Source organism: Idiotropiscis lumnitzeri, chromosome 1, assembly GCF_059441095.1.
Source record: "Idiotropiscis lumnitzeri isolate Australia: NSW breed Sydney's pygmy pipehorse chromosome 1, RoL_Ilum_1.0, whole genome shotgun sequence".
NCBI lineage: Eukaryota > Metazoa > Chordata > Actinopteri > Syngnathiformes > Syngnathidae > Idiotropiscis > Idiotropiscis lumnitzeri.
Genome location: NC_142391.1, coordinates 5,554,001 through 5,578,023, shown reverse-complemented (window position 1 = coordinate 5,578,023; position 24,023 = coordinate 5,554,001). Strand labels below are relative to the sequence as shown.

Here is a 24,023-nt window from a genome sequence, read left to right as displayed (position 1 = left end):
TTGGCTTCCCTTCCTGTCCCGCCCTCACTGCCCGCTGCTGCTTTTATTGTCTTTTCTCTTTTTTTTCCTCCTTTCAGCGTTTGAATTGGGAGATTTTCAATTTTTTTTTTAATTTTTATTTTTCTAATCCCAGTACGTTTTTTTTGTTTTAGTCATCCTGGCAGAAATGTGATCATTGTTGCGCAAATTACCAAAACATGACTCCAGGATTTTATGACAACCTTCAAACTTAAATGAAGTAAGTCCACTCTACTCTAGTCGTCAGTGGCTCAATTACTCACAGGGCGTAAATATGCGAGTCTAAACTATGTGTGCACTGACGACCTCGACGAGCTCTGCAGCTGGCTGCCAAACCATAGATAAATCCCCCCCCCCCTTTTTTTTTAAATAAATGAAAGTGATAAATCAGTAGATAAAGTGTTCCGATGACATGAGTTCATCTGTTGTGTGGGAAGATCTAATACAGTCATCTGACACTTTGCGAGATACACCCGAACAGTCTAACCACAGAAAGGAGAACATGTCACCTGGAATACATTCCAACCAATTGTTGCTATTGTAATTCTGTAGTTGATTCTTGCAAGACATTAAGCTGATACAACTGAATCGATATTGATATAATGGTGTGTTGAGTGAGATACCGATACATCCGAACGATATATCAAAAAGCAAAACTTAAAGCATTTAGTAAACTACGCAACCTAATCATATGTTGACTTTTGTTGCCTTGATATTTCGAGTTCTCTCAACAGTCCCTAGTACACTGTAAATTTCATTGAATACATTTTATTCTAAATATACTACATTTGGTCCCAGTCTAAACTGAGTAAAATTTCAGCAGAAAATATATTAATATATTATTCTCAAACTTTATTACGCTTAGATTGGGACCAAATGTAGTCTTATTAAAGTAAAATGTAATTTGAAATTGAAATGTACTGTGTCGTAGTGAGTGTTAGCATAAAACTTTCAGGCATCTGTTAGACAGCAAAACCTGCAAATAAATCCGACATAAACTTCTGAACTTTATTTGGGGTTAATCAGAGGGAATAAAATAATTTGTTTCTAAATACATTATACTTTATTTGTATTGCCCTTCTTTTCCACTTGAGTTGTACATTATAGTTCATAATAATGCTGGATAAAATTATCAACATTTTTCATCTTTGTGTTTTTTATACCACAAAAACGTGATTTGAACAAGAATGTTTTTCGCAAATACTTCAATCCACCTTGGCTTGGACATTTTCGCCTGTGACCTCTCGGCGCTAGGACCGCGCAAACCTCCATCCAGCCCTGCCTTCCATCCAGGCAGGGAGGCAGAGAGCGTCCTCCTCCTCCTCTTCTTCTCCTTGTTCTCCTTTCTTCTTCATCGCCATCGACGCTGCTCTTTCCTTCACTCGCTTCGAGTAGCATTTGCCAGGAGCTTGCGGTACGCCCTCCTCGTCGGCACCAGGGCTCCGGAGCGTCCCACCGCCGCGCCCCCTTTGCCCAGGTCCGCTCCTGCGTATGGACTCACCATGCGCAGGATTCGGGCCAACGCCATCGCGATCCTGACCGTCGCCTGGATCCTGGGCACCTTCTACTACCTGTGGCAGGACAGTAAGCCGGCGGCGGCGGCGTCCGCTGCGGCGGCATCTGCGCCCTCTTCAGCGGGGAACCACCACCAGGGAGGTGGGCGTCTGGAGATCCACCGGGATGACAGGACCATCCCGCTTATAGTGAGTCAGTGCGTTCCTGGGATTGTACTGCGGGAAGGTGTGCGCTGCATGCATGATGCTGATGATGATGTTTTTTTTGTTTTTTTTTTTTCGTTGTCGCCTGCATGTGCTTTGTGGCGGCACCACCCGCAAGCACCTGCATAAGAGGCTTTCCCTAAGTCTTGGAGCTCCCTGCTTGCTTGCCTGGTGTTATGTTGTGGTGCTTTCGGTGGGCGCCTCTCGGGTTGCACGCAGGGCCAGCTGGTGGATTGTTTAACCCCGTGTCGCGTTGCATTCGGGTGTCCGTGATTCAGGGGGGTAGAGAGACGTTTTTCAGTTCGGGTGGCCAGAGTGACACAACGGCTCTGTGACGGGGTGGCCGCGCACGTGTGCACGCATCACTTTCATTCTTGTAGCCACCTCTGTAAACCAGGAGTTATTGTTTATTAGACCATTCACAGCTGGGTGCCAGGAAATAAAATACACTTACAAACCCAACAAAGCCCAACACACTCATAATACAAGCAGGGACAAGTCTAAGTAAAAAGCAGTTCTGCTGAGTTTAATTTACGAGTGAATGCCATTTTCTTTTTTCTTTTTTTTGTCCGCCCCAATCAAAGCTTGATTTTGATCTTCACATTTTTTGTAAGAAGGAAATTCTCTGTCATTTTGTACTTTGAATAATGAAATAAACAGTGGTTATGTTGGATTTTTTAGGTGAGAGTTTTTATCCAATCAGAATTCAGCTAGTTTGTGTTGCCAGGCAAATTTCATAATACCAGCTGGCACGTTCTTGTTCTCCGAGCTTTCAGATTGTCAACGGGCTCTCACAGTTGATACACAGTTGCGATAGCCAATCAGATCACAATTTGGTTACAGCAAGCCTTCTCGCAGGCCTTTTGCTGAAGGAGCGAACGTGTCGCGTGATTCGATTCACTTGTGAGTGGGCAGGGCCAGGCCACACATTCGTACCTGGCGACCGTTCAAAAATTTAAAATACATTCTTGCTTTTTTTTAACCCACAATGGTTGAAGGAGGGAAAAGTGTAGATTTGATCGCACTTATACTTGCAAGGCCATTTTGAAGACGGACCTTACAAGAGAATCTCTCCTGTGTGCCAACACTCAGTACTGCGTAAGTGTGTGTCTGTATATTATTTGTCCAGCCACGGTGTTATAAATGATGCTATTATGAGGGGAATGTATTCAAGTTGGATTAAGTCGGACTTCACGGAAGGCCTATGTGTGAAATGCACCGCCCGCCACTGGAAATAAGTCATGAATTAATGCGACATTTCAATTCAATGTGGTGTTGCTCCTTTTATGCCCAATTTGGCCACCAGGAGGTAGTACTGTACAATACAGTCATGCAAACACAAACGAAGAAGAACAGACTCCGTTATCATGTCACTGGTAATTTGTTTTTATGTTAGCTTGAAGCTAGCAGGTGCCATTTTTAAAGGTTTTTATTTTTACCTGTTTTATGATATACAGTGTGTATTTATCTGTTTAGCTTCAGTTTGATGGTAAATTTCAACAGGGAGTGACCTTAAACAACTTGAATCCTCTTTTTTTTGTGGAATTGTTCACTATTTGCCAAAGTGCTGCTTATTGAAAAGTGAGTAGAATTGCCTTCGCTGCCACCATACAGCATTTTTCAAGGTTGTGATTGCATGTCAAAGTGTGAAATTGGCTCGTATCTTTAGTAACTCTCAAATCAGGTCACTTGTATCTAAAGAGACGACTTAACTTTTTTATGAGGTGGATCCGCCTCTCTAATGAGGAGAAGCGTTGACTAGTTGGATGCGGGGAGAAAGCTGGTCTTTTTATTTAATTATTTTTAAACCTAAACAATTACTCGGAAAATGTTGCTAAAGATCCAATATATGTTTGCCACGAAAAAGGGGGATCAAATGGTTGGGAAAAAAAAGTGAATATGCCAATCCATTGAGTTTGCATGGGGCGACTGTATTGCCCCTGCGATCGCTCCCAGCCGCTCGGAATGTGTGCAAAACCTTATGCAACCGCAGCTGTACTTTGGAAGGCGAGCACTCTCTTTACTCTGCACCGCCGAGGTCCTTCACCTTTGTCACTACACTGAGAAAACCGTCACCCATCCTCCTAAAAAAACGTCCAGGCGAGGCTGTCGGGCACTTTTCATCGCTGCACGTGCCTTGGTGATCCGTCGTGTCTGTATCCAAAATATTCTGATGCTGTTTGCTTTCAAGTGGACTAAAAAAATTTTTGTCAGTTGGGACTCTCACTTGGAAATTTGTGTCAGCGGTTTTGATGATTTTTTTAAACCAAAGGGGGCAAAGTCACACAAAGCCTACTCTGTTTTTTAATTCAGCCCACTTAGCAGTTACATTATTAATTATTCATTAGCTAATTAACTTGTTGGTTCACAAGGTAGTTTCGTATTTGGTTAGGCAGCTTGATGTTGAAGTTTGTAAGTTTCATAGTTTGTCCGTTCGTCCATTCATTAGTGAGTTGGTTTGTTAGTTTCTCAGCCAGCCAGTTAGTTAGTTAGTTATTTTACCATTAGTTTGCTCGTTTATCCATTCATTAGTAAGTGGTTGAGTGAGTGAGTTAGTAAGTCAGCTCGTTAGTCGATTGATTTGTGAGTTAGTTGGTCAGTTAATTTGTTAGTTAATGTTTTCATCCAGTCATTAGTTAGTTATATAGGTACATGTTTAGACAGTTAATTTGTTAGTAAGTCGGTGAGTGAGTTAGTTACCGCAGTCAGCCGGTTAGTTTGTTGATTTGTGAGTTAGGTGGTCGGTTGGCTTGTTCGTTGTTTTTTTTTTTTGTCCATTCATTAGTTAGGTATATAGTTACATATTTAGACAGTTAGTCGTTAGTCGGTGAATGAGTTTGCGACCGGTAGTCAGCTGGTAAGTTAGTTAGTTGATTTGTGACTTAGTTGGTCTGTTCATTTATTAGTTTGTTTATCTAGTCATTACTTAGTTGTATAGTTACAATGAATTTGTTAGTGAGCAAGTTAGTTAGTTAGTAGCCAGTTAGTTGGTTGATTTGTGAGTTATTTGGTCAGGTATTTTGATATTTATTTGTTATGTGTTTAACTTTTTAATTCATGAGTTATTTGGTTGGTTTACTCATTAGTTAGTTGATTAGTTGGTTAGTTAATGTAGGTTACCGTTTAGTTGGTCTGTTTGTCCATTCATTAGTTAGTTAGTTAGTTAGTTACTTCATAAGTTGGTTTGTTGTATGTTGATCTCTTACTCATTAGTGGAGTAGTTAATTTGTTACTTCTTTAGTTAGTGAGTTGATTGGTTCATTTTGAAAGCTGAATCCTATCCACAAAGTTGGAAAAATTTGCTAGATTGTCCAAGCATTGTTTTATTACTTATTTATTTATTAAATTTTTTTACAGGTTCCCCTAATGATACATGTACTTCAATCACATCTTGATTTTTTTAGTTTAGCTTGTAAACAGTCGATGGATACCCGCTGGGATACACTGCGGTTGTCTGCCTGCTCACATTTCTACTTTCCATTTGGTTTGTGGTTGTGGTCGGTTTATTGAAAACTTCTTTTTCCATTTGTGTGTGCGTGTGGTGGTCAGGTGAGCCAGCCCCCGCGTGGTGAGCATCAGGATCTTCTGCTGGGCGGCCTGGATGAGAACAAATACCTGGATGCCAAGCAGCTGAAGCCCGGAGACGACCCATACAGGGAACACGCCTTCAACCTCGTCGAGAGCCACCGCCTGGGAGCGCAGCGGGCGCTCAGGGACACCAGACACTACAGGTGGCGCATTCCACGCCACATTGTCTCATGATGTGTCATCTCAGTCGGCGTCAAAAGCACATGAGGGGAGATCAGGAGGTTTTCAGGGGGGCAAAGCACGCCCCGCTGTTTTGTTTTAATCCGGACCACCGAGCATTTTCATTAGCAGCAGTCCTGTCGTATTTATTTATTCATGAGTATTATTTATTTTGTTCCTATTGCAAATATATTGGTTCATACATTTATTCTAACTAAATATGATAGAATTAGTGAAATGAAAACGTAACATTAAAAAAAATCTTTCATTACTGGAGAAATAACTGACATTTAATCAATTGCATTTCTGTACAAGCGCTGATTAAAATAATAATAATAATAATAATAATAATATATTTTTAATAAATGGTTTGTTGATTTATTATGAATAATAGCATGTAATTAGTAAAATAAGCATTTTACCCATTGATGAATTCTCTAAAATTCAAATATTTTACATATATTTCTTTTTAAATTATTTCATCTCGCTTAATATTTTTTTTTTTGTGATGAATAAAGTTAATAATTATGTAACGTGTCATCAAAGCCGAGTTGACGCAGTCGTTAACGTCTTTATACAATAGCACGACCGTGGAAGCTTTTTCCATATTTTTGCTGAAACAGATGTTTCGTGATCCGCTTTCCTCGCAGCCAAATATTTTCTCGTCGCCATAGCGACAGAAGCCCAGGAAACAGCAACGCTGAGACAAGACTCCAATTAGTCGTCAACGATGACAATCAATTATAGATGAACCTTATCATGTTATAAGTTAAATATAACCTAGACGTACGAAATAATGAAGTAATTCATCCTCCTCAGGTGCGCCTCCGTCAACTATGACGTCGACCTTCCGGCCACCAGCGTCATCATCACATTCCACAACGAGGCCCGCTCAACGTTGCTGCGCACCGTCAAGAGGTAAAAACTCAGCGACTCGTTAGCATTTAGCATTAGCCACGCCCATTTCACCAACGTTTAATCCTTGTTTCCCCATCAGCGTCCTGATGCGGAGTCCTCCTCAGCTCATTCACGAAATCCTCCTGATCGACGACTTCAGCGCCGACGGTGAGTTCGAAGCAGACTTCAGCTCAGCGAGCATTGCTTGGTTATTACCTGATAACGGGAAAGACTTTGTACTCGCTCCGAGCGCAGCGACCATGCAAACACTCTATTGTTTCTGTAGATATTATTATTATTATCAGAATCAGAATGCCCTTTATTGTCATTATACTCAGTGTGCAGCGAGATTAGAGATTATTTAGCAAATTAATTAGCATTTTTTTTGAGAGTCTAAATATTCGCAAAAACTCACCAAACTTTGCATTGGGCCTGGCGAAGAATTTGACAGTAAGTTTTCATGCAGGCGTACGAAAAAAATGCATTGGTGGCGCTTTTTATTTTGTAGTATGTCGTTGCCATGGCAACACAGTGTTTTTGAGGGTCTAAATACGGGCAAAAACTCATGAAACTTTGCACACACATCTGGCAATTTTTTATTTTTATTTGAAAGAGTTATTGTCCTGTGTGCCAGAATCCAATTTATTGTTGCTCACAGCTCAAGTTTCATATTTTGTTGTACGTAATGTCTTTATTTATTTGTGAAATTTTTTTTTTTTTTAAATAAAGCAGATGTTCTATTTCTACCCCACCCAAAACTCTCTGCAGTTGAAAGGATCACTGCTCAAGGTGCTGTATAAGAAAGTTAGCGTGTAGCGCTTAGTATGTGCACTATGAGGGCAAGGCATGTTCTGGATGGAAGCCTGGTGATTAAGTGGAGACTTAACAGGATTACACTCTCTCCCTAGTTGCCTTCTCTCTTTTGTCCTTCCAATGCTCACATCTCATCAACATCAGCTCAGCAACCAGCTTTCCCGGTCATGTCGCTGTAAAGTACAACTTTTTCAGCACAAAATCACAACTTGACTTTTGGAAAAATAACGACTTCATTACGACATTATTAAGTATTCAATTACGTCTTTATTCATGTAATGTTGTGGCTTCATTTTTTTAGCCTAGTTTTTGAATTGTGGCACAAATCTATTTGTGGGATATCTCACTGTTTTCTACTTAAATGGGTATTCTTCTATAAAGATTTTTTTTTAATTCTATCATTAAACAAAAAAAATAAAACATATTTTTAGAATCAATTATTTATTTATTTATTTATTATTATTTTTTTGTCTCAAAAAATGTCTTAATTCTTGTCGAGTTATGACTGTATAAAATCATTAAAATGATACTTGATGACCGTATACTTCTAAAATCATTCAAATGTAACTTGATATTCTTAATATTACAACTTTAATCTTATGAAAAGTTTGACTTTTTGTCATTAAAAGGCAACTTTATTCTCATGAACATTTTACGTCTGCAATCAAATCTGGGGCGTTGATATAGCGTCGTTATTTATATGGCAGCAATTAAGAATTTTGGATGCTTATTTTTATTGATTGATCAGATTTTGGCAACTATATTGATTTGGGGCTTGGATAACTACGGTAATATAATCATCTTCAGTTTCAGTTGGTCTCCAGTAGGCTTAAAAAATTGTTTAGTCCAATTGTGGTCTGAGTCCAAACGTCTTTCAAATGGATGAATATTTCATGAACGATGATATCGATAATGCAAGTTAAAGCTCCCACTTACTTCCCGAGTCTTCTGTCAATCTCTGAATATCAGGATGAAGTCTTGTATCATGGGTGTGCGCATCTTGAATATGGGAGTTGGCCCAGTGTTGCACTGATGAATCGTTTCTGCCCACAATATGTCAAAATTGGGACGAAATCTTGCTTTAGAGCAGAATTCACCTGAGACTGATGCCCTTTTCTGTTCATTTCTAATCTTAACTTTAAAAAAAGGACTCAAGTGAAGCTAGCCCACTTTTCAGTGGTTGGATTATGACTCAATTGCTATGATATTGAGCGTTTCTTCTCAAAAACATGTTGGCTGTAATACTACTTGGTTAGCAAATTGAAAGAACAAAAAAAAAACACCAAGAGTAATAACAGTAACGCTCTTGGTATTTCCATATAAAGGCAGCAGTCATCAGAGCTGCTCACGCACAATTGTTTTTAAACGTGTGTTTGGCTGTGTCACCTCTCAGCGTGTGCGCTTGTAATTCAGCTGCACACTCAGCATGCGTGCAGAGGCCGTTACAGAGCGTGTGAACCATTAGCTCATGTTCAACTGCTGCAGAGAGGAGTAATTAGCACAGCGTCGTGATCCGTCCACTGGCAAAGAGATTGGCATGCCGCAGGCTCGTTACGCCGTTAGCCGCTGTTGATTAACAACAGCAACACTTGGCTTCATGCTGCAAGTCGAAAAAATAATGACAGCATTTTGTCATTCATGCACCCTGAATGGCTGGCGACCAGTTCAGGGTCGAGGACCAAATCGTTATGTTTAAATGTTCACAAATTCTCTTACAGTGGCCACTGGTCCCCCACATGATCAGTTTGGCATTCGCAGATTCACCTATTTATGGATTTTTTTTTTAAATAAAATTTTTTAAATTATTTAAATTTTTTCCCTCAAAAATTTATTTATTGATTTTTTTTTTTTATTTATTGATTTTTTTTTGGGAGGGGGGGGGGGCAAATCATTATGTTTGAATGTTCACAAATTCACTTACAGTGGCAACTGGTCCCCCACATGATCAGTTTGGCATCCGCAGATTCACCTATTTATGTATTTTTTTTTTTTAAAAAGTAAGATTTTTTAAATTATTAAAAAAAAAAAAAAATCCCGGACAATTTATTTATTCATTCTTTTAATTCGCAAAAATATCAAAACAATGAGAAACAAAATAATAAAATAAGGATAATGACTGAAGACATAATTTCAAATAATTATTTTAACAAAAACAAATAAATAAAATTTCATAGTTAACTTAAAAACAATGTTTTGCAAGGGCTCCCGCTCATCTATTCAAGTCCAAAATGTCATCACCACAAAGAGGGCGCCATTGCATCCCAGGTTCACCAAAAAGGTGTGAAATTGTGTTCAACATAGTCCAGAAATCTTTCCCCAAACTCTTTGCAAGATGCCCTGTATGTAAACTTCTGAAAATAATTTTCATTTTTTAAATTTTTTTATTTTTTTTAGACAACATGGCATGTATTCTTTATCCTCTATGAAAATGCAAAAGTTACAGCTCCAAATTTGTATTATGTAATGGTTTAATTTATTAATGTAGTCAATGATAAAATGTTTTTTTTTTAAGCAGGGTGTCAATTACTTGTGTTTTTTCGCTAATTGCCAGATTTCTACTACTTCCGAAATGACACTATGGAGTGAGAATGTGATGTGGCTGTGTGTAGGACCAGCTGTCACACACATTTACAGTATGAGTATCTCTACAACGCAAATCAAATTCCTGTCTCATGCGCATACACACTTCGGTACACACTGTGTGATATAAGCCGTATTAAAAAAAAAAAAAACAAACTGTAGTGTGCGTACATCTCATTCAATCAGTGAGGATTACAAGTGTGTAAGGATGCTTCGCGAGCAGGGAGGACGAGGACACGAGGACATACCCACAATGCATCATTCGGTTCACACTCACGCTCTTAATGCTAAGCTGCTTGTGTGTGCGTGCGTGTGTCTTCGTATGTATGAAAAAAAGGTTTCATGAAAGAAAGTGAGGCAATTTGAGTTATTTCTGGAATGACCTCAACAAAATGACACAAAACACCTGTCAAATTTGGCGAAAACTAAAACAAAATGCTCACTTTTTTTGAGAACAAAATGCTAACGCTGCTTTTCAAAATGTGTTGATGTATTTTTATATATATATATATATTTTTTTGTCCATTTGTAAAGTCGCTACAGAGTTAGAAAAAAAAAAAAAAAAAAGGACACCAAGCAGGCTTTTCATGTCTTTTTGGGCGTTTTTTTGTGGGTCAACTGATGATGGACAAAAATACCTAATTACCAATTGCGAAAATGAACCTGTCTTAATGGGCAACATTTTTAAAAACAATTCTCAAGTCTGATACCAAACAAAAATGGCATTTTTATTCTTTTCCGTTTTTATGCACGTCTACTCATGGCAGAAATGGAGGCTGAATCACAAAATTTAAAAAAAAAATCTAAAAATGTACTCTGGAAACCAAAATGTCCGACTTCTTGTACACATTCAAGTGTTGTTCAATGCGTGTGTGTATATTTTGTCTTCCTTGACACAATCTGTTTGACTTCTTCAGCCGACGACTGCCAGCTGCTCGCTCAGATCCCCAAAGTGCGCTGCTTGAGGAATGGCAGGAGAGAGGGTAAGTGTGTGGGGGTGTGTGTGTGGGGGTGTGTGTGTGTGTGTGTGTGTGTGTGTAATTAATGGAAAGCAGCTTTGGCAACGACGTGTCACTGACGACGCAAAAAAAAAAAAAAGGTGGGGAAAGGTGTCAAAATTGTCCTGCTGTGGCGCCGAACAAACAAGAGGCGACGGCATGTCAGCACGTGTTAGTGCAGCCGGAGGCCTTGGTGCTGTGCTAACACACACTCACAAACACGCACACAATCACATCATAGACCAAATATTCACAACTAGACAGCAAATTTTCCCTGAGCTTTTGAAGACATAGCCCCCCCCCCACCTTTGACATCCCTGCAGAGCTTTCAAGGTGCTCGTGAACAGAATATGCAGTGAGGCACCATTGTTTTGCTTAAACCCAAAAAAGGCTTTCTGCAAGTTTAAAGGATTTTATTTATTTGAGATCTGTAATTGTTCTAGGATCTAAGGATGTAAATCAGGGGTGGGCAAACTTTTTGAATGGCGGGCCACAATGGGTTCTAAAATTCGAAAGAGGGGCCGGACCAAGAGCAGATGGATGGAGTGTTTTGGTTACATCACCTCATCGGAGGAAAACAAAATGTAAATGAAAGTGAACAAAAGCATTACAACAATATATCCTTCATTTAAAACATTAACAAGATTTGTTGATTGAATTTTTTTCAAGTTCGGCGGGCCGGATGAAATCATTTAACGGGCCGCATGTGGCCCCCGGGCTGTAGTTTGCCCACCCCTGATGTAAATGCTTACCGTATTTTTCGGACTATAAATTGCACTAGTCAAAAAATGCATCATGAAGATGGAAAAAAAGAAAAACAACTTATAAGTTGCTCTGGGGTATAATTTGCATTTTTGGGAGGAAATTTATTTGACAAAAACCACGAACAGAGCGCTTGGACTGACACCCCAAAATCCCTGTTCCCTAGTCGTGACTGCGTTCAGAAATAGGTGCCAAGTGCACACTGCTTCACAGCGACCGTTCGGAAACTTGCAAAAATGGAGCACCGGCTCGCAATGAATACTGTTAGGACGTCAGAGTCAATTTCCGAACGCATCCCATGATGACGGCAGTGAATGAGTTTCAGGCGGATTTGAAACAGTTTTTCTTTTTAGTTGAAAATGTCTTATGTTAAGTTACTCGCATTGTGGCCAAAGATAGAATCTTAGTCGGTAATTGCGCCTTTTGGTGTTAAACAAGCGATACATCAAATGAATTACCATGACGATAACTTTTTCTTCCTCTTCGTTTCTGGTGTGTGCGAAGTACAAACTGGTCTGAAACAAACTGCTAAATTTGTCGAAAACAAAATGATCATTTTAGTTCAAAACAAAATGCCAACTCCGTCGGTGGCAAAATGCTAATTGAACAATGTTCAAAATGTGTTCGGTAAACAAAATGCACAATTTTTATTACATAAAACGCTTACACCCTCATCCCCATTAGGACTTATCCGGTCCCGCGTGCGTGGAGCCAACTCCGCCTCGGCCCCCATCTTGACTTTCTTGGACAGCCATTGTGAGGTGAACACTGATTGGCTACAGCCAATGATCCAGCGCGTCAAGGAGGTATACACACACACGCGCACACACACGCAGATATTCTTGGACATATTCTGTTGTATTTTGTGTTGTGTACGGAGTTCACATCCCTGCAGGCTGCATGTTTTTCCCCCCCTCTTTTCTGTAACGCAGCAGAAAGATTCGCAACAATTGGATTAGGCAGATTGCCAGGGAACGCCATTACCCTGCAGCACGTTCACGCATCCACACACACACACACGCGCACGCACACACGTGCACACACATCCAGTGCATGCATACAAAACAAATGGGGAAGCAGCTTAAGTTGGCTATTGAAGGGATTGTTGTCTGAAAACATCCTGCGGGCGAGAGTATTTGTGTAGTACATGCGTAATAGCCGTATAAGTCAAAGGATCTTGTAAGCTGAATTCCTTGCGTTGGCTGCGTATCGGGCAAAATCTCAAGGTCAAGTTCATATAGACGCTGGGGTGGGCAAACATTTTGATTGGCGGGCCACAATGGGTTCTAAAATTTGACAGAGGGGCCGGACCAGGAGCAGATGGATGGAGTGTTTTGGTAACCTCACCTCATCGGAGAAAAAAACCCATTTAATTTTAAATGAAAGTGAACAAAAGCAGGACAACAATATATATGTCTTTGACACACCACAGTATTTAGAAAACATTAACAAGGTTTATTCATTTAATTTTTTCACATCCGGCGGGCCGGATCAAAACGTTTGACAGGCCCCGGGCCTCGAACTTGTCATGACTCTAAAATGGCTACTCTGAACCAAAGTGGAGACTTCCTATGTCTTTTTGGGCAAGGATTTTTGGTGGGGCTCCTCATGATAGACATGTCAGCCAAACTTAATGTAAAACTTGCATTGGAAGTTGAATTAAAAAAAAAAAAAAAAAAAGGTTCTAGAGCGTACTACCAAGCCAAAATTGGTCGTTTGAAACAAAATGGTCGACTTCCTCTGTCTTTTGGGGCATGGATTTTTTTGTGGGTCAACTCGTGATACACATCTACCAAATTTCACATGACTTAGAGCAGGTGTGGGCAAACTACGGCCCGTTAAATGTTTTAATCCGGCCCTCCAAACTTAAAAAAAATTAAATGAATAAACCTTGGTAATGTTGTATTTTCTAAATATATTATTAATATAATATAAATATTTTGTTGTCATGCTTTTGTTCATTTTCATTTTTAATTAAATGTATTTTTTTTTTCTCAGATGAGGTGAGGTTACCAAAACACTCCATCCATCTGCTCCTGGTCCGGCCCCTGTGTCAAATTTTAGAACCCATTGTTGCCCGCCAATCAAAAAGTTTGCTCACCCCTGACTTAAAGAAGCTTGGTTTAAAAAAATCCAAATGGATCGATGACTTCTCTGGCCTTCGAACAATGTTGAAAAAAATCCTTTCGCCAGGACCCAAGACCAAATGATGATGATGTAGATGCAGTACTTTCCCACGTCAATGTATTCCCCTTGTGTCGAAATGTATCCCCCTATTGAAAATGGAATGTTAACAAGAAGCAGAGAGCAACATGTCATCCGCATTGCAAAACATCATGTTTATGAGTGTCATGGGCACAGTCAAATAAGGGTCTCTTACAAACAATAGGACAACGGCAATAAGTGGAGACAGCTGGGCTTTGGACCGTAGCCAAACCCTCTTCACCACCGCTCAAAATTTTAGGAACAGCTACAAAGCGCTGCTGCTCATATCGTTGCAGGACCATACGCGAGTGGTGAGCCCCATCATCGATGTCATCAGCCTGGACAACTTCGCTTACTTGGCCGCTTCGGCCGACTTGAGAGGAGGTGAGAGGATACGCTGAAATCCCCCCCGCACCGTCACATAACAGCTGCGAGCACAGCTGGCGAGAAGGGGGGGGGGGGACTTCCTCCTCTGCCGTTACACTTAAATGATCAACTAAAATGATAATCTAACGTTTGTGTGACGGATGTCTCTTGTTTTTCCTCCAGGATTTGACTGGAGTCTCCACTTTAAATGGGAGCAGATTCCCATCGAGCAGAAAATGGCAAGGAGTGACCCCACCCAGCCGATCAGGTTCGAATGACGGCGGACGCAATCGCTGGTGGAAACAAAATGATGAAATTATTACGCTGTTAACTGTCATTTGTTCACAAGGAAACAAAATGGTGACCTCGTCGATAGCAAAATGCTAATTCTGTTCTTCAAAATGCATTTACTTGGAAACAAAATGCAAACTGTTGGGGGGGAAAATGGCGTGTTCCTGAAAAATGAACTCCTAAGCAAAGAAAATGCTGATTTTGTTAGAAAAAAATTACGTTCTTGCTTATACTATTGTTTAAAATTGATTCATAAAGAAAATAATTGTTGGAAGCAAAATGCTTTTATTGTTTTTGAAAAAAAAAACGCTAGCAAAATGCTAACGCTAGCAAAAAGCTAACGCTAGCAAAATGCTAACGCTAACAAAATGCTCATGAAATTGTTTACAGGTAAGTAAACAAGTTTGTCAGAAACAGCAAAAATTCATTCACAAATAAACAAAATGCTATTATTGTTTTTTGGGGAAAAAAGAAAACTTATTTGAAAAAAATAATTCACAAGTAAACAAAATGCTAACATTTTTGGGAACAAAACGCCATCGGTATTGTTCAAAGTTAATTCTCCAAGAAATAAATGCTAAACTTTGTTGGGTGAAAAAAAGCTAACTTTGTCGGAAATTTACTTCACGAGAAAACAAAATCCTAGCTATTTTTGTAGAAATTTAGTTCGAAACGAAACAATATGCTCGGTAAATGTGTTCAGATTTGTTCACACAGAAACAAAATACAAACCTTTTGTGCAAACGATGCCATCAACATTTGTTCACAATGAAATAAAATCCATTTTGTCGAAAAATAATGACCACCCCCGAGCAAGAATGCCATATTTGTCTGAATGAAAAAAATGCTAACTTTGGCGCCGATACAATTAGAACTCTGGTTGTCAACTCTCAAAAAACAAAATGCGAACTTTGTGCGAAAATGCTTACGTCATTTGTTAATCAAAAATGTGTTCACAAGGAAATGCTTTGTCGCAAACATAAGGCTAATATTGTCAGAAACAAAATGATAACCACCGGGTCCCGACTTTCACGGCTGTCATGGTAATCGTGCTAAATATTTTTTTTTATTTTTTTTAGGACTCCAGTGATCGCTGGTGGTATCTTTGTGATGGACAAGAGTTGGTTCAACCATCTTGGACAGTACGACACCCACATGGACATCTGGGGTGGGGAGAACTTTGGTAAGATGCTTGCTATCTTATTTCTTATTTACTGCACATTAAAACACATTTTACATTTGTGTTCAAATAAATAAATAAATCAAGGAAATGCATGAAAGCACAAACTTCACATTTTTCTTGAATGTTGTAGTTGTTTTGATTAAATTCTTATTTACATTTTAAAATGAAAAAGTCATGCAGCTTGGAGTTAATTTATTAATTTTTACCTCCTATTTTAAAATTGATCGTTATTAATTTTTAATTTAAATAGATACAAAATAATCTATTTTTAATTTCAATTTCCACATTGAATTCTTCAAGGATTTAATTTCCTCCCATAATTGTTTTCATTTTAATGTTGAATTTGAAATAAATTAATAAATGAGAGTGTTTATTCACACCATTATTTTATCTAAAATATATAATTGATCAAGAGATGAATTCCCTCCATTATTATTACACCGGTTCACAGCAAATTCATATCAATCATAGATGGCTTTATGTATCTCTCAACTTATTTTTGAATATAAAAATGTCTTTTCTTTTTTTTCTCGCACATCAGGTTTTATCTTTAGTTTAATTTGACCTGTGTTTGCGCAATACGAATTTCAGTGTTGTAATATTTAGCGATGACATTTCAGAAAGAAATTCCGCCTATTGCTGACCCTAACCCTTAATTCAGAAATATGACTAAATGTGATATTATTATTATTATTATTATTATTATTATTAAAACCTGATGTTCTCAAGAATAAAAAAGGGTAGTTTTGGAAAAAAATGAAGAAAACTTAGTCCAAAAAAAAATGTTGACCAGTGTTATGTTTTCATATTTTGTACTCAATTGTAAATTAATACAAATGATAATTACAAATAATTAATTCAACAAAGTGTTAATTTCCTCCTAGCAGCTTTGCAGCCAAGTACCCGATCCCCCGCCAGCAAGTTGACATTTGAAAGCATAACATGACAAATTTTAAAAATGACGTAATCGGGTGATGCATGCTGGACGCATTCCCGACAATCTTGGATGCGACGGCATCCCACGCTACAAAAAAAAAAAAAAAAAAGCCTGTCCTTGCCATTTGTGCAGCACTGGAGCATTCAATGAAGCTCAGTGACACGTTTCACACTCAAATGTCTGTACGATGATGAGGACGACGAGGACGAGGATGACTATTCTTATTATCATCATTGCCAGAGCTGTCGTTCCGCGTATGGATGTGCGGCGGCAGTTTGGAAATCTTGCCGTGCAGTCGCGTGGGTCACGTGTTCCGGAAGCGGCATCCGTACGACTTCCCAGAAGGCAATGCACTCACCTACATCAAGTGAGTCCGTGTTGGAATCCCCAAAGTATTTGCAGTGCGCTTCACTTTTTTGCTCATATTGTTCTGTTACATATTTGTATACCAGTGGCGGACCGCGCATTTCACAAGTAGGCCTTTAGTGAAGTCCGACTTGAATAAATCCCCTCTTGTTACCATCATTTATGACACCACGGCTGGACAAATAAAATACAGAAAGGCACTTACACAGTACTGAGTGAGTGTTGGACGACCGAGCTTCTCTTGAAAGGTCCGTCTTGAAAATGCCCTCGCAAGTGTATCTGCAATTAAATCCACACTTTTCCCTCCTTCGGCCATTTTGGTTTAAAAAAAGTAGGAATATATTTGAGATTTTCAAAAGGTCACCCCTTACGACTTCCGAGTGTGTTGAGTCCGCGTAGAACCGCCCCCTCATGAGTGAGTATCCAATCACAAGTTGCGTTCATCACCTTCAGTGTGAGGCCAGAGAAAAGGCTCACTGTGACCAACTTGTGATCTGATTGGCTATCGCAACTGTCTATCAACTCTGAAAGCTCATTGACGTTGACAGAACAGACGCCCGCACGATTGTATCTGAAGGCCTCGGACGAATACTGCGTGCGACTGGTATTATGAAATCTGCCCGGCAACACGAGCTTGCTGAATTCTGATTGGATAAAAACTCTCACCTAAAAATACAACACGAGGATATTATATGACATCAATGTGAGGAATATGATCATTTTTTTTCTCGATTATGTTAGGCCAGCAGAGAAGGCTTTGACCGCCCACGACTGACGTAAACATATATTCTCTGTTGACAAGAAGTCTGGAGGCCCAGATCTGGGGAAAGGGTCGGAAAAAAATGGAGCTCTGTTTTTCCGTACATTCAAGAATGAGGTTTTAAAATAACAAACCGGCTTCGGAGGCACTGTACTTGAGAGATGACTGTGACATCATGTGACATGAATGTGTGTAGGAACACGCGACGGGCTGCCGAGGTGTGGATGGACGAGTACAAGCAGTACTACTACTCGGCTAGGCCTTCAGCACAGGGCAAAGCTTTCGGCAGGTTTGTACGTGCCGTCGACGTTAGGTAGACTTTTGTAAAATTACACATCAAGGAATTTTGCTTTATTTTACAAGCGTTTTAAAAAAAAAAAAAAAGTTGATAACAAAATGTGTCAATCAAAATATTTTCTTACACATTAGCTAACAATTGATAGCATTTTATTTTATTTTTTTATTATTTTTTTGTGGAAACGAAATGCAATCTGGCAGAAATTAAATACTAACTGATGTTCAAAGTTTGTTCTCAAAGAAAAAAAAGCTCACATGAAACATTTGTTGAATTTGTCAGGAATGAAATTTGTCCTTTAGAATTTGTTCACAAGGAAAGAAAATGCTGCTTTGTCAGAAGCAAAATGCTAACTTTGCTGGAATGAACATTTCCTTGTTGGAAATTATTTGTTCACAAGGAAACAAAGTGTACACGTTGTCAGACTATATCATTTTCTTTTCTCATTTTTTTTTTAAAGTGCTTTTGTTTTCGAAACTAAACACAAACTTTTTTTGTTCACAATTAAATCTGACATTTTTAAACTGAAATTTGTTCTCAAGGAAACACGATGCCTATGTTAGAGACAAAATACATTTTTGTTTCAAAATCATTTTCATTTTTAAATTAAAAAAAATCCCTGAAATTTCTGTATGACAACAGTAAGGCAAAACTTTCCAAAAAAAAAAAAACATTTATTTATTCATTCACTTATTTTATTTTTAATTTTCTTGCAATTTTTTCATGTCCAACAATTTCATTATTAAACAATAAATATAATTTTTGTATGTATAATCTTTTTAGTGCAATCCTACACCAATTAAAAAAACTTTTTAATTAAAGTGTCAATCAAAATGCAAGCATTATCTTTTTTTTTTTTGTGTGTGTACGTTTAATAAAGTTACCGTTGTGTTTACTTGTCTGTGTGCAGCATTGCCGACCGTCTGACGCTGCGACGCAAGCTGAACTGCAAACCTTTCCGCTGGTACATGGAGAACGTTTACCCTGAGCTCAGGTGCCCTATACTCCTATTTATCACTATTTTCCACATTACAAAATCACATGTCACATGCTTACATTTCATTTAGCCACGTGACAAATCGAAGTGAGTTGCTTTTTATGAGTTCATGTTGCTGTTCCGCATTCTGGGATGCGCCATCGTCACGCTGCATTAAATCACAGTCGCACAAGTCCCTCGCGTACTCACACATTGGATCAATTAAGTCGCGAAGGCCAATGGTGAATCAGCAAAAGATCAACTCGAGGGGCGCCGGGTTGTAAATTTAGGTTTCCCTTTTGTTTCTTTTTTCATACCTAATAGCTGAATTATGAATACATTTCATAATTCAAAATCTGAATTATATTAAATCCGACATTAAACGATCGCTTGAGCTGGTGGCGTTCGATTCGCGTCTGACTTCAGTAAGAATGCTGACTGGCCTCAATTCCTTCCTGAAAGGGTTCCCGAACAGGAGGCCGTGTCCAGCATCCTCCGACAGGGAACGCTGTGCCTGGAGACCCGCGGGACGGAGGGACTTGGCCTGGCGGAGTGCAAGGTGGTCAGAGGCAGCAGGCCGCAGGCGCAGGTCAGGGCTCGGGCACCGGCGAGGGAGGGGGGCGGGGCCTCATTCGAGGCCTCGGTTTTTGAAATAGCCCAGGCAAAAGTGGTTCAGATTAGGGTGTCACTCCAAGGTTAGGGTTTCAAGAAAAGGTTAGCATTTTAAAATTAGAGAGTTTTCAGGCTTGGAGTAGAGCTTCAAGCGAATGGAAAGGTTTCAAATTAGGGCGGCAAAACCAGGGTTAGGGTTTCAAATTCGAGCTTCAAGACGTCCAGTAGGCATATGTGTTTATTTTTGTTTTTTCAGAGGTGGGAGTTAATCGAGCCACTGATCCGGCAGCGCGACCTTTGCTTGGCCATCACGCTCTTCACTGCGGGGTCAAAGGTCACCATGGAGCCCTGCAACGCCAAAGAGCCTCGACAGGTCAGTGCGTCTCACCCGAGGTTAGGGTTTCAAACAAAACATGTTGGTTCCAAGTCTGGTTTAGAGATTCAAGCAAAGATTATGGGTTCTTTTTAGTCAGGATTAAGGTTTTGAATTTTGGTCTAAAGACAAGCAAAAGTTTTAAATTAGAATTTCAAGACAGGGTTGGGTTTTGAGTTAGGGTCCAAATTAAGGATTCAAGCCGGGTTTAAGGTTTCCTTTAAAGTGAGGTTGGGGCTTGAAGCCAACATTGGGATTTGAAATTAGGATTTCAAGCCTTGCCTAAAGGTTTCTTTAAAGACAGTTAGTTTTTCCAAATTAGGGTTTTAAAACAGGTTTCTTTTCAGTCAGGGTTGAGGTTAAACGACAAAATGAGGGTGCTGAATGAGCATTTTATGACAGCATTAATGTTTTAAAACAGTGTTAGGGTTTTAAATGTAGGTTTCTGTTTATGGTTTAAAGACAGAATTTGGAGTTGAAATTAGGGATTTTAAAACAGGGTAGGGTTTCAAGCCTTGGTGGAATTTTATTTTAAAACAGTGTCAGGGTTTGATGAACAGATTAGGGTTCTAAATTCTGATTTTAAGACCGCGTTAATGTTATAAAACAGGTTTAGGCTTTTAAAATAAGGTTTCAAGGCAAGGGTTAGGTTTCTTTTAAAACATGTTTCAGTGTTTCAAATTAGAGGTTTAATCCAAAGCATTTAAAACACTCGTCACACATATGCGTTCACTTAAAAGTGACAAGGATATAAAACTGAGAATAACACACACAAACACACACACTTGATCAAAGATGAATTCGCTTTGAAAATAAAATAAAAAATGCGTTCAAAGACTTTGAATGCGACACTTGGCTGTCGTCTCCTCCTGTCAATCATCTTAATGACGTCAGCGTGGAATGAACACAAAATGGCGGCCGTAAGAGCAGCTCGGTCATCGGTGTTCTGGAGTCGCCGGCCATGACCTGGTGGCCCCCCCCGACTTGCCACGCGAACCCGCGTCCACCCGATGATTTACGACGGCGAGGAGGGAGTCGCGATTAAGTGGAAGCATATGCGCGAATCGGCGCTCACGTTCTTCTTCATCCGCAGGCGGCCATTTTGGCTCTGCATCATTCACTTGTTTTTTGCATTTCAAAAACATTTTCTCATTTGTGAAATTTTCTGGAAAACACTTTTGATTTTTTGGGTGAGTGTTTTTCAGATTAAGGGTTACGTTTAGGGTTTAAAGACGTTATGTAGAGGTTTTTATATTGCGGTTGCAGAGTGAGCGAAGAGGCGAAGTTTGTCAACAGTTACCAAACAATCCAGCGTTCAAGATAGGTAATAATTAATTTTAGAAATCTTTTTTTCAACACTTTAAATTGGTTAGGAGTCAATATATAATAGACGACGTTGGAAGCGACCAAAAGTAGCCGTTGGTGAAAAAAAAAATTAAATTGAACATATTTGGACATACAGGGTTATCATGTTTTTTAGGTATATTTTTATAAAGTAAAAATTAGGTCATTTTCTTCTTAGAAACATTTTGATGGTGTTTTGGGGGGTTTCTAGAATATATTAATGGCATTTCATTTTTCTTTGCAGAAATGGAAGCCCAAAGGCTCGGCCCTGCAACACACAGTCAGTGGGCTGTGTCTGGACAGTCAGAATCCACCTGGCCCGCCTGTTATTGCACAGTGTCGCCCCCTGGTGGCCAGTCAGGCCTGGGAGCCTCAGATCATCACTTGAAGGACCAAAGGAAGGTTCCGGAAACAAAAGAATTACCTTGGCCTTGCTTGTAGAGCAGTGTAGGATGCTCCATCTTTAAAGGAGGCTGCAGCTCTTTCTCACTTTAACTTGTTGTTTGTTTTTTTTTTTTACATTTACGTGTTAATTTCTTAAAGGGGACATATTATGGAAATTGGACTTTTTAATGTTTGTGCAGTGAACCCCATGCATATTTGCGGATTTTGCTTGGAACCTATCGTTTGTTATCTGCTGAGTTTGAAATATGGCTTTGGGGCCATATCGGGTCATCTTGGACCCAAGAAACTTTTGAACAGAGGGGAAGATCTTAATTTAGTCAGGCCATCTATCGCTTTGTTCATTAGAAAAAGTGCTTTGCCGCCGTCTTCTTTTTAGATGGGCGCCAATTGCTTAGTGTGCCTGTCCAACAATCAAATTTAAGATAAAACCGAGTAAATCTTTAGCTATCTGCCTAGTTTTAAAAATGCGTCTATGAGCGAGCCGTTATGAATGTTGCCTCACTGTGATGTCACAATTTGGCAAATTACATAATACCACCCTCACATTTGTACCTCTGCCAACGTTGTGATCATCTCACCGGGCCTGAATGCCAGAGCGAAAGAACAGCTTTGGCCATCAAAGCTAAAAAGCTGCATTGTTAGCATGAATTAGCATTAGCTTCTTGTAATTATGTTCTACAGCGCAGACCCTCGTATTCGTGTTTTGGCAGTGGCAAAGTTTCCAATTGGTGGACTTTGGGGGAGAACCTTTCCTCCGTTATTTGATGAAAATCTCACCGATTTACTGTTTTTGCGCTCAGGCCATTTAGTGACAGTTTGTAGTGCTTTGCCGCCATCTTGTGGTTTCTATAGGCAATTACAAGCTTTCTAAAAAGGGTGCGTCAACTATTTGTGGTTTTCCACAGTAGGTACTCTAACCCATTTGGTACAAATGAACAAAAATTTATTTGGAAAAAAAAAATGATTTAGCAATAAAAGTTAATGAATCTTTTAAAACTTTATTTAGATTGTGCTTTTCAAACAGAGAGTAACTCAGAGTGCTTTACACATTAAAATCAGCCGTTTTGAAAGATAAAAAAGACCAAGACAATGAAGACACTTCTAAACCAATAAAAGAAACTCACTATTGCTCCTGAAAGACACAGGGAGAAGAATGCTGACTAAAACTTCTGTTTTGTCCTGGTTAAGATAGAGAAAGTTTTCTGCCATCTAGGATTCAACATTTAAGAAGCAGTTGAAAAGTGCGTCCACTGGCCTTGTGTCACCCAAAGACTCTGAGATGTACAACTGTGAATCGTCAGCGTAAATGTGAAAAAGCACTGGGCCTAAGATTGAACCATGGGGCACACCACATTTGATTTTTATGAGAAGCAGGTTACCCCAAAATTTCTGTCTGAACCATTTGTAGACAGCGCTTAAGAGGCGGATGTGTCTTAGATGACTTAAAAGACCACAATGGTCTGTATTACCAAATATGCTGTAAAAATATGTCAGTCAATGTTGATCCTTGAAATAGTTGACAAACATATTGCTGTATGAAGAGGAAGAAGTCATAATTGCAATATGATAAAATCGCCATGTAGGCTAATCTAATTCTCAGTGGGTCAATTGTGGAAAAAAAAATAGCATAATATGTCTCCTTTAAAATGTAAGAGGGCATAAAGCTGTGGTTTGATGATTTTTTTTGTATTTATTGTTCTGCATGTTTGCACCAAAAGAATGTTTTTTTTTTTCTTCTTCCAGTCTTGTCATAAACATGTCATGGAAATATTTAAAGCGCTTATTTGCTTGATATTTTCTTGGTGCGTGCGTGCGTGTGCGTGTGTGTGTGCGTATGTGCGCGGGCGTGTGTATAAAGTACATTGACAAATAAAATGTAGTAACAAAGAAGGCCATCTGTACTTTTGTATTTTTTTTTTTAATTTTATGAACACTTTTTCAGTGACACTCATTTAATTTCATTGTTATTGTGACCAATTTCATTTGCGTTAGTATCCAATTAAATTCTAAAACATTGATTTAACTCAGTTAATTACTTCTAATAATGGTGTCATGTACTATATTTAAGTCTAACAGAATTTCGAATGTTTGAATGAATGAATGTTTCATTATAAATTGCCATTGTTACCTATTACCACTTTAATTACTACAAAAAGTGGGGGGGAAATCAAGATATGATGAAAATAACAGTAATAATTGAATTATCATTTATCACTTTAATAGCTTTTAACAATGTGTAAAATAGTGCGACATATTGATTTATTTCAGTACCTTATTAATTTATGATCCCTTTATGAGTAATAATTTCAATCATTATCTCCATAGTAATGATATACTTCATGAAAATTTGTCAGGAAAAAGTCATTCTCTCTTCGCT

General features: G+C 39.0%; 1 protein-coding gene across 1 annotated transcript; it reads left to right on the top strand.

The window, feature by feature from the left end:
• Window positions 1–1,298: 1,298 nt before the first annotated feature.
• galnt16 (UDP-N-acetyl-alpha-D-galactosamine:polypeptide N-acetylgalactosaminyltransferase 16) lies at window positions 1,299–23,536 on the top strand. The gene is made up of 15 exons (XM_088312870.1): window positions 1,299–1,721; window positions 5,286–5,467; window positions 6,303–6,401; window positions 6,481–6,548; window positions 10,691–10,756; window positions 12,218–12,339; window positions 14,035–14,122; window positions 14,288–14,372; window positions 15,475–15,578; window positions 16,756–16,882; window positions 17,838–17,930; window positions 18,847–18,930; window positions 19,375–19,501; window positions 19,781–19,897; window positions 21,486–23,536. Exons 1-15 carry the CDS (start codon window positions 1,521–1,523, stop codon window positions 21,627–21,629), a joined length of 1,707 nt encoding a protein of 568 aa, XP_088168996.1. The 5' UTR covers window positions 1,299–1,520; the 3' UTR covers window positions 21,630–23,536.
• The last annotated feature ends 487 nt before the right edge of the window (window positions 23,537–24,023 follow it).

Coding starts and splice junctions, on each gene's coding strand:
- galnt16 (XM_088312870.1), top strand. CDS start 1,521: ATGCGCAGGATTCGGGCCAACGCCATCGCGATCCTGACCGTCGCCTGG. Junction 10,757..12,217: donor GAGGAATGGCAGGAGAGAGG/GTAAGTGTGTGG, acceptor CATCCCCATTAG/GACTTATCCGGTCCCGCGTG. Junction 12,340..14,034: donor TGATCCAGCGCGTCAAGGAG/GTATACACACAC, acceptor ATATCGTTGCAG/GACCATACGCGAGTGGTGAG.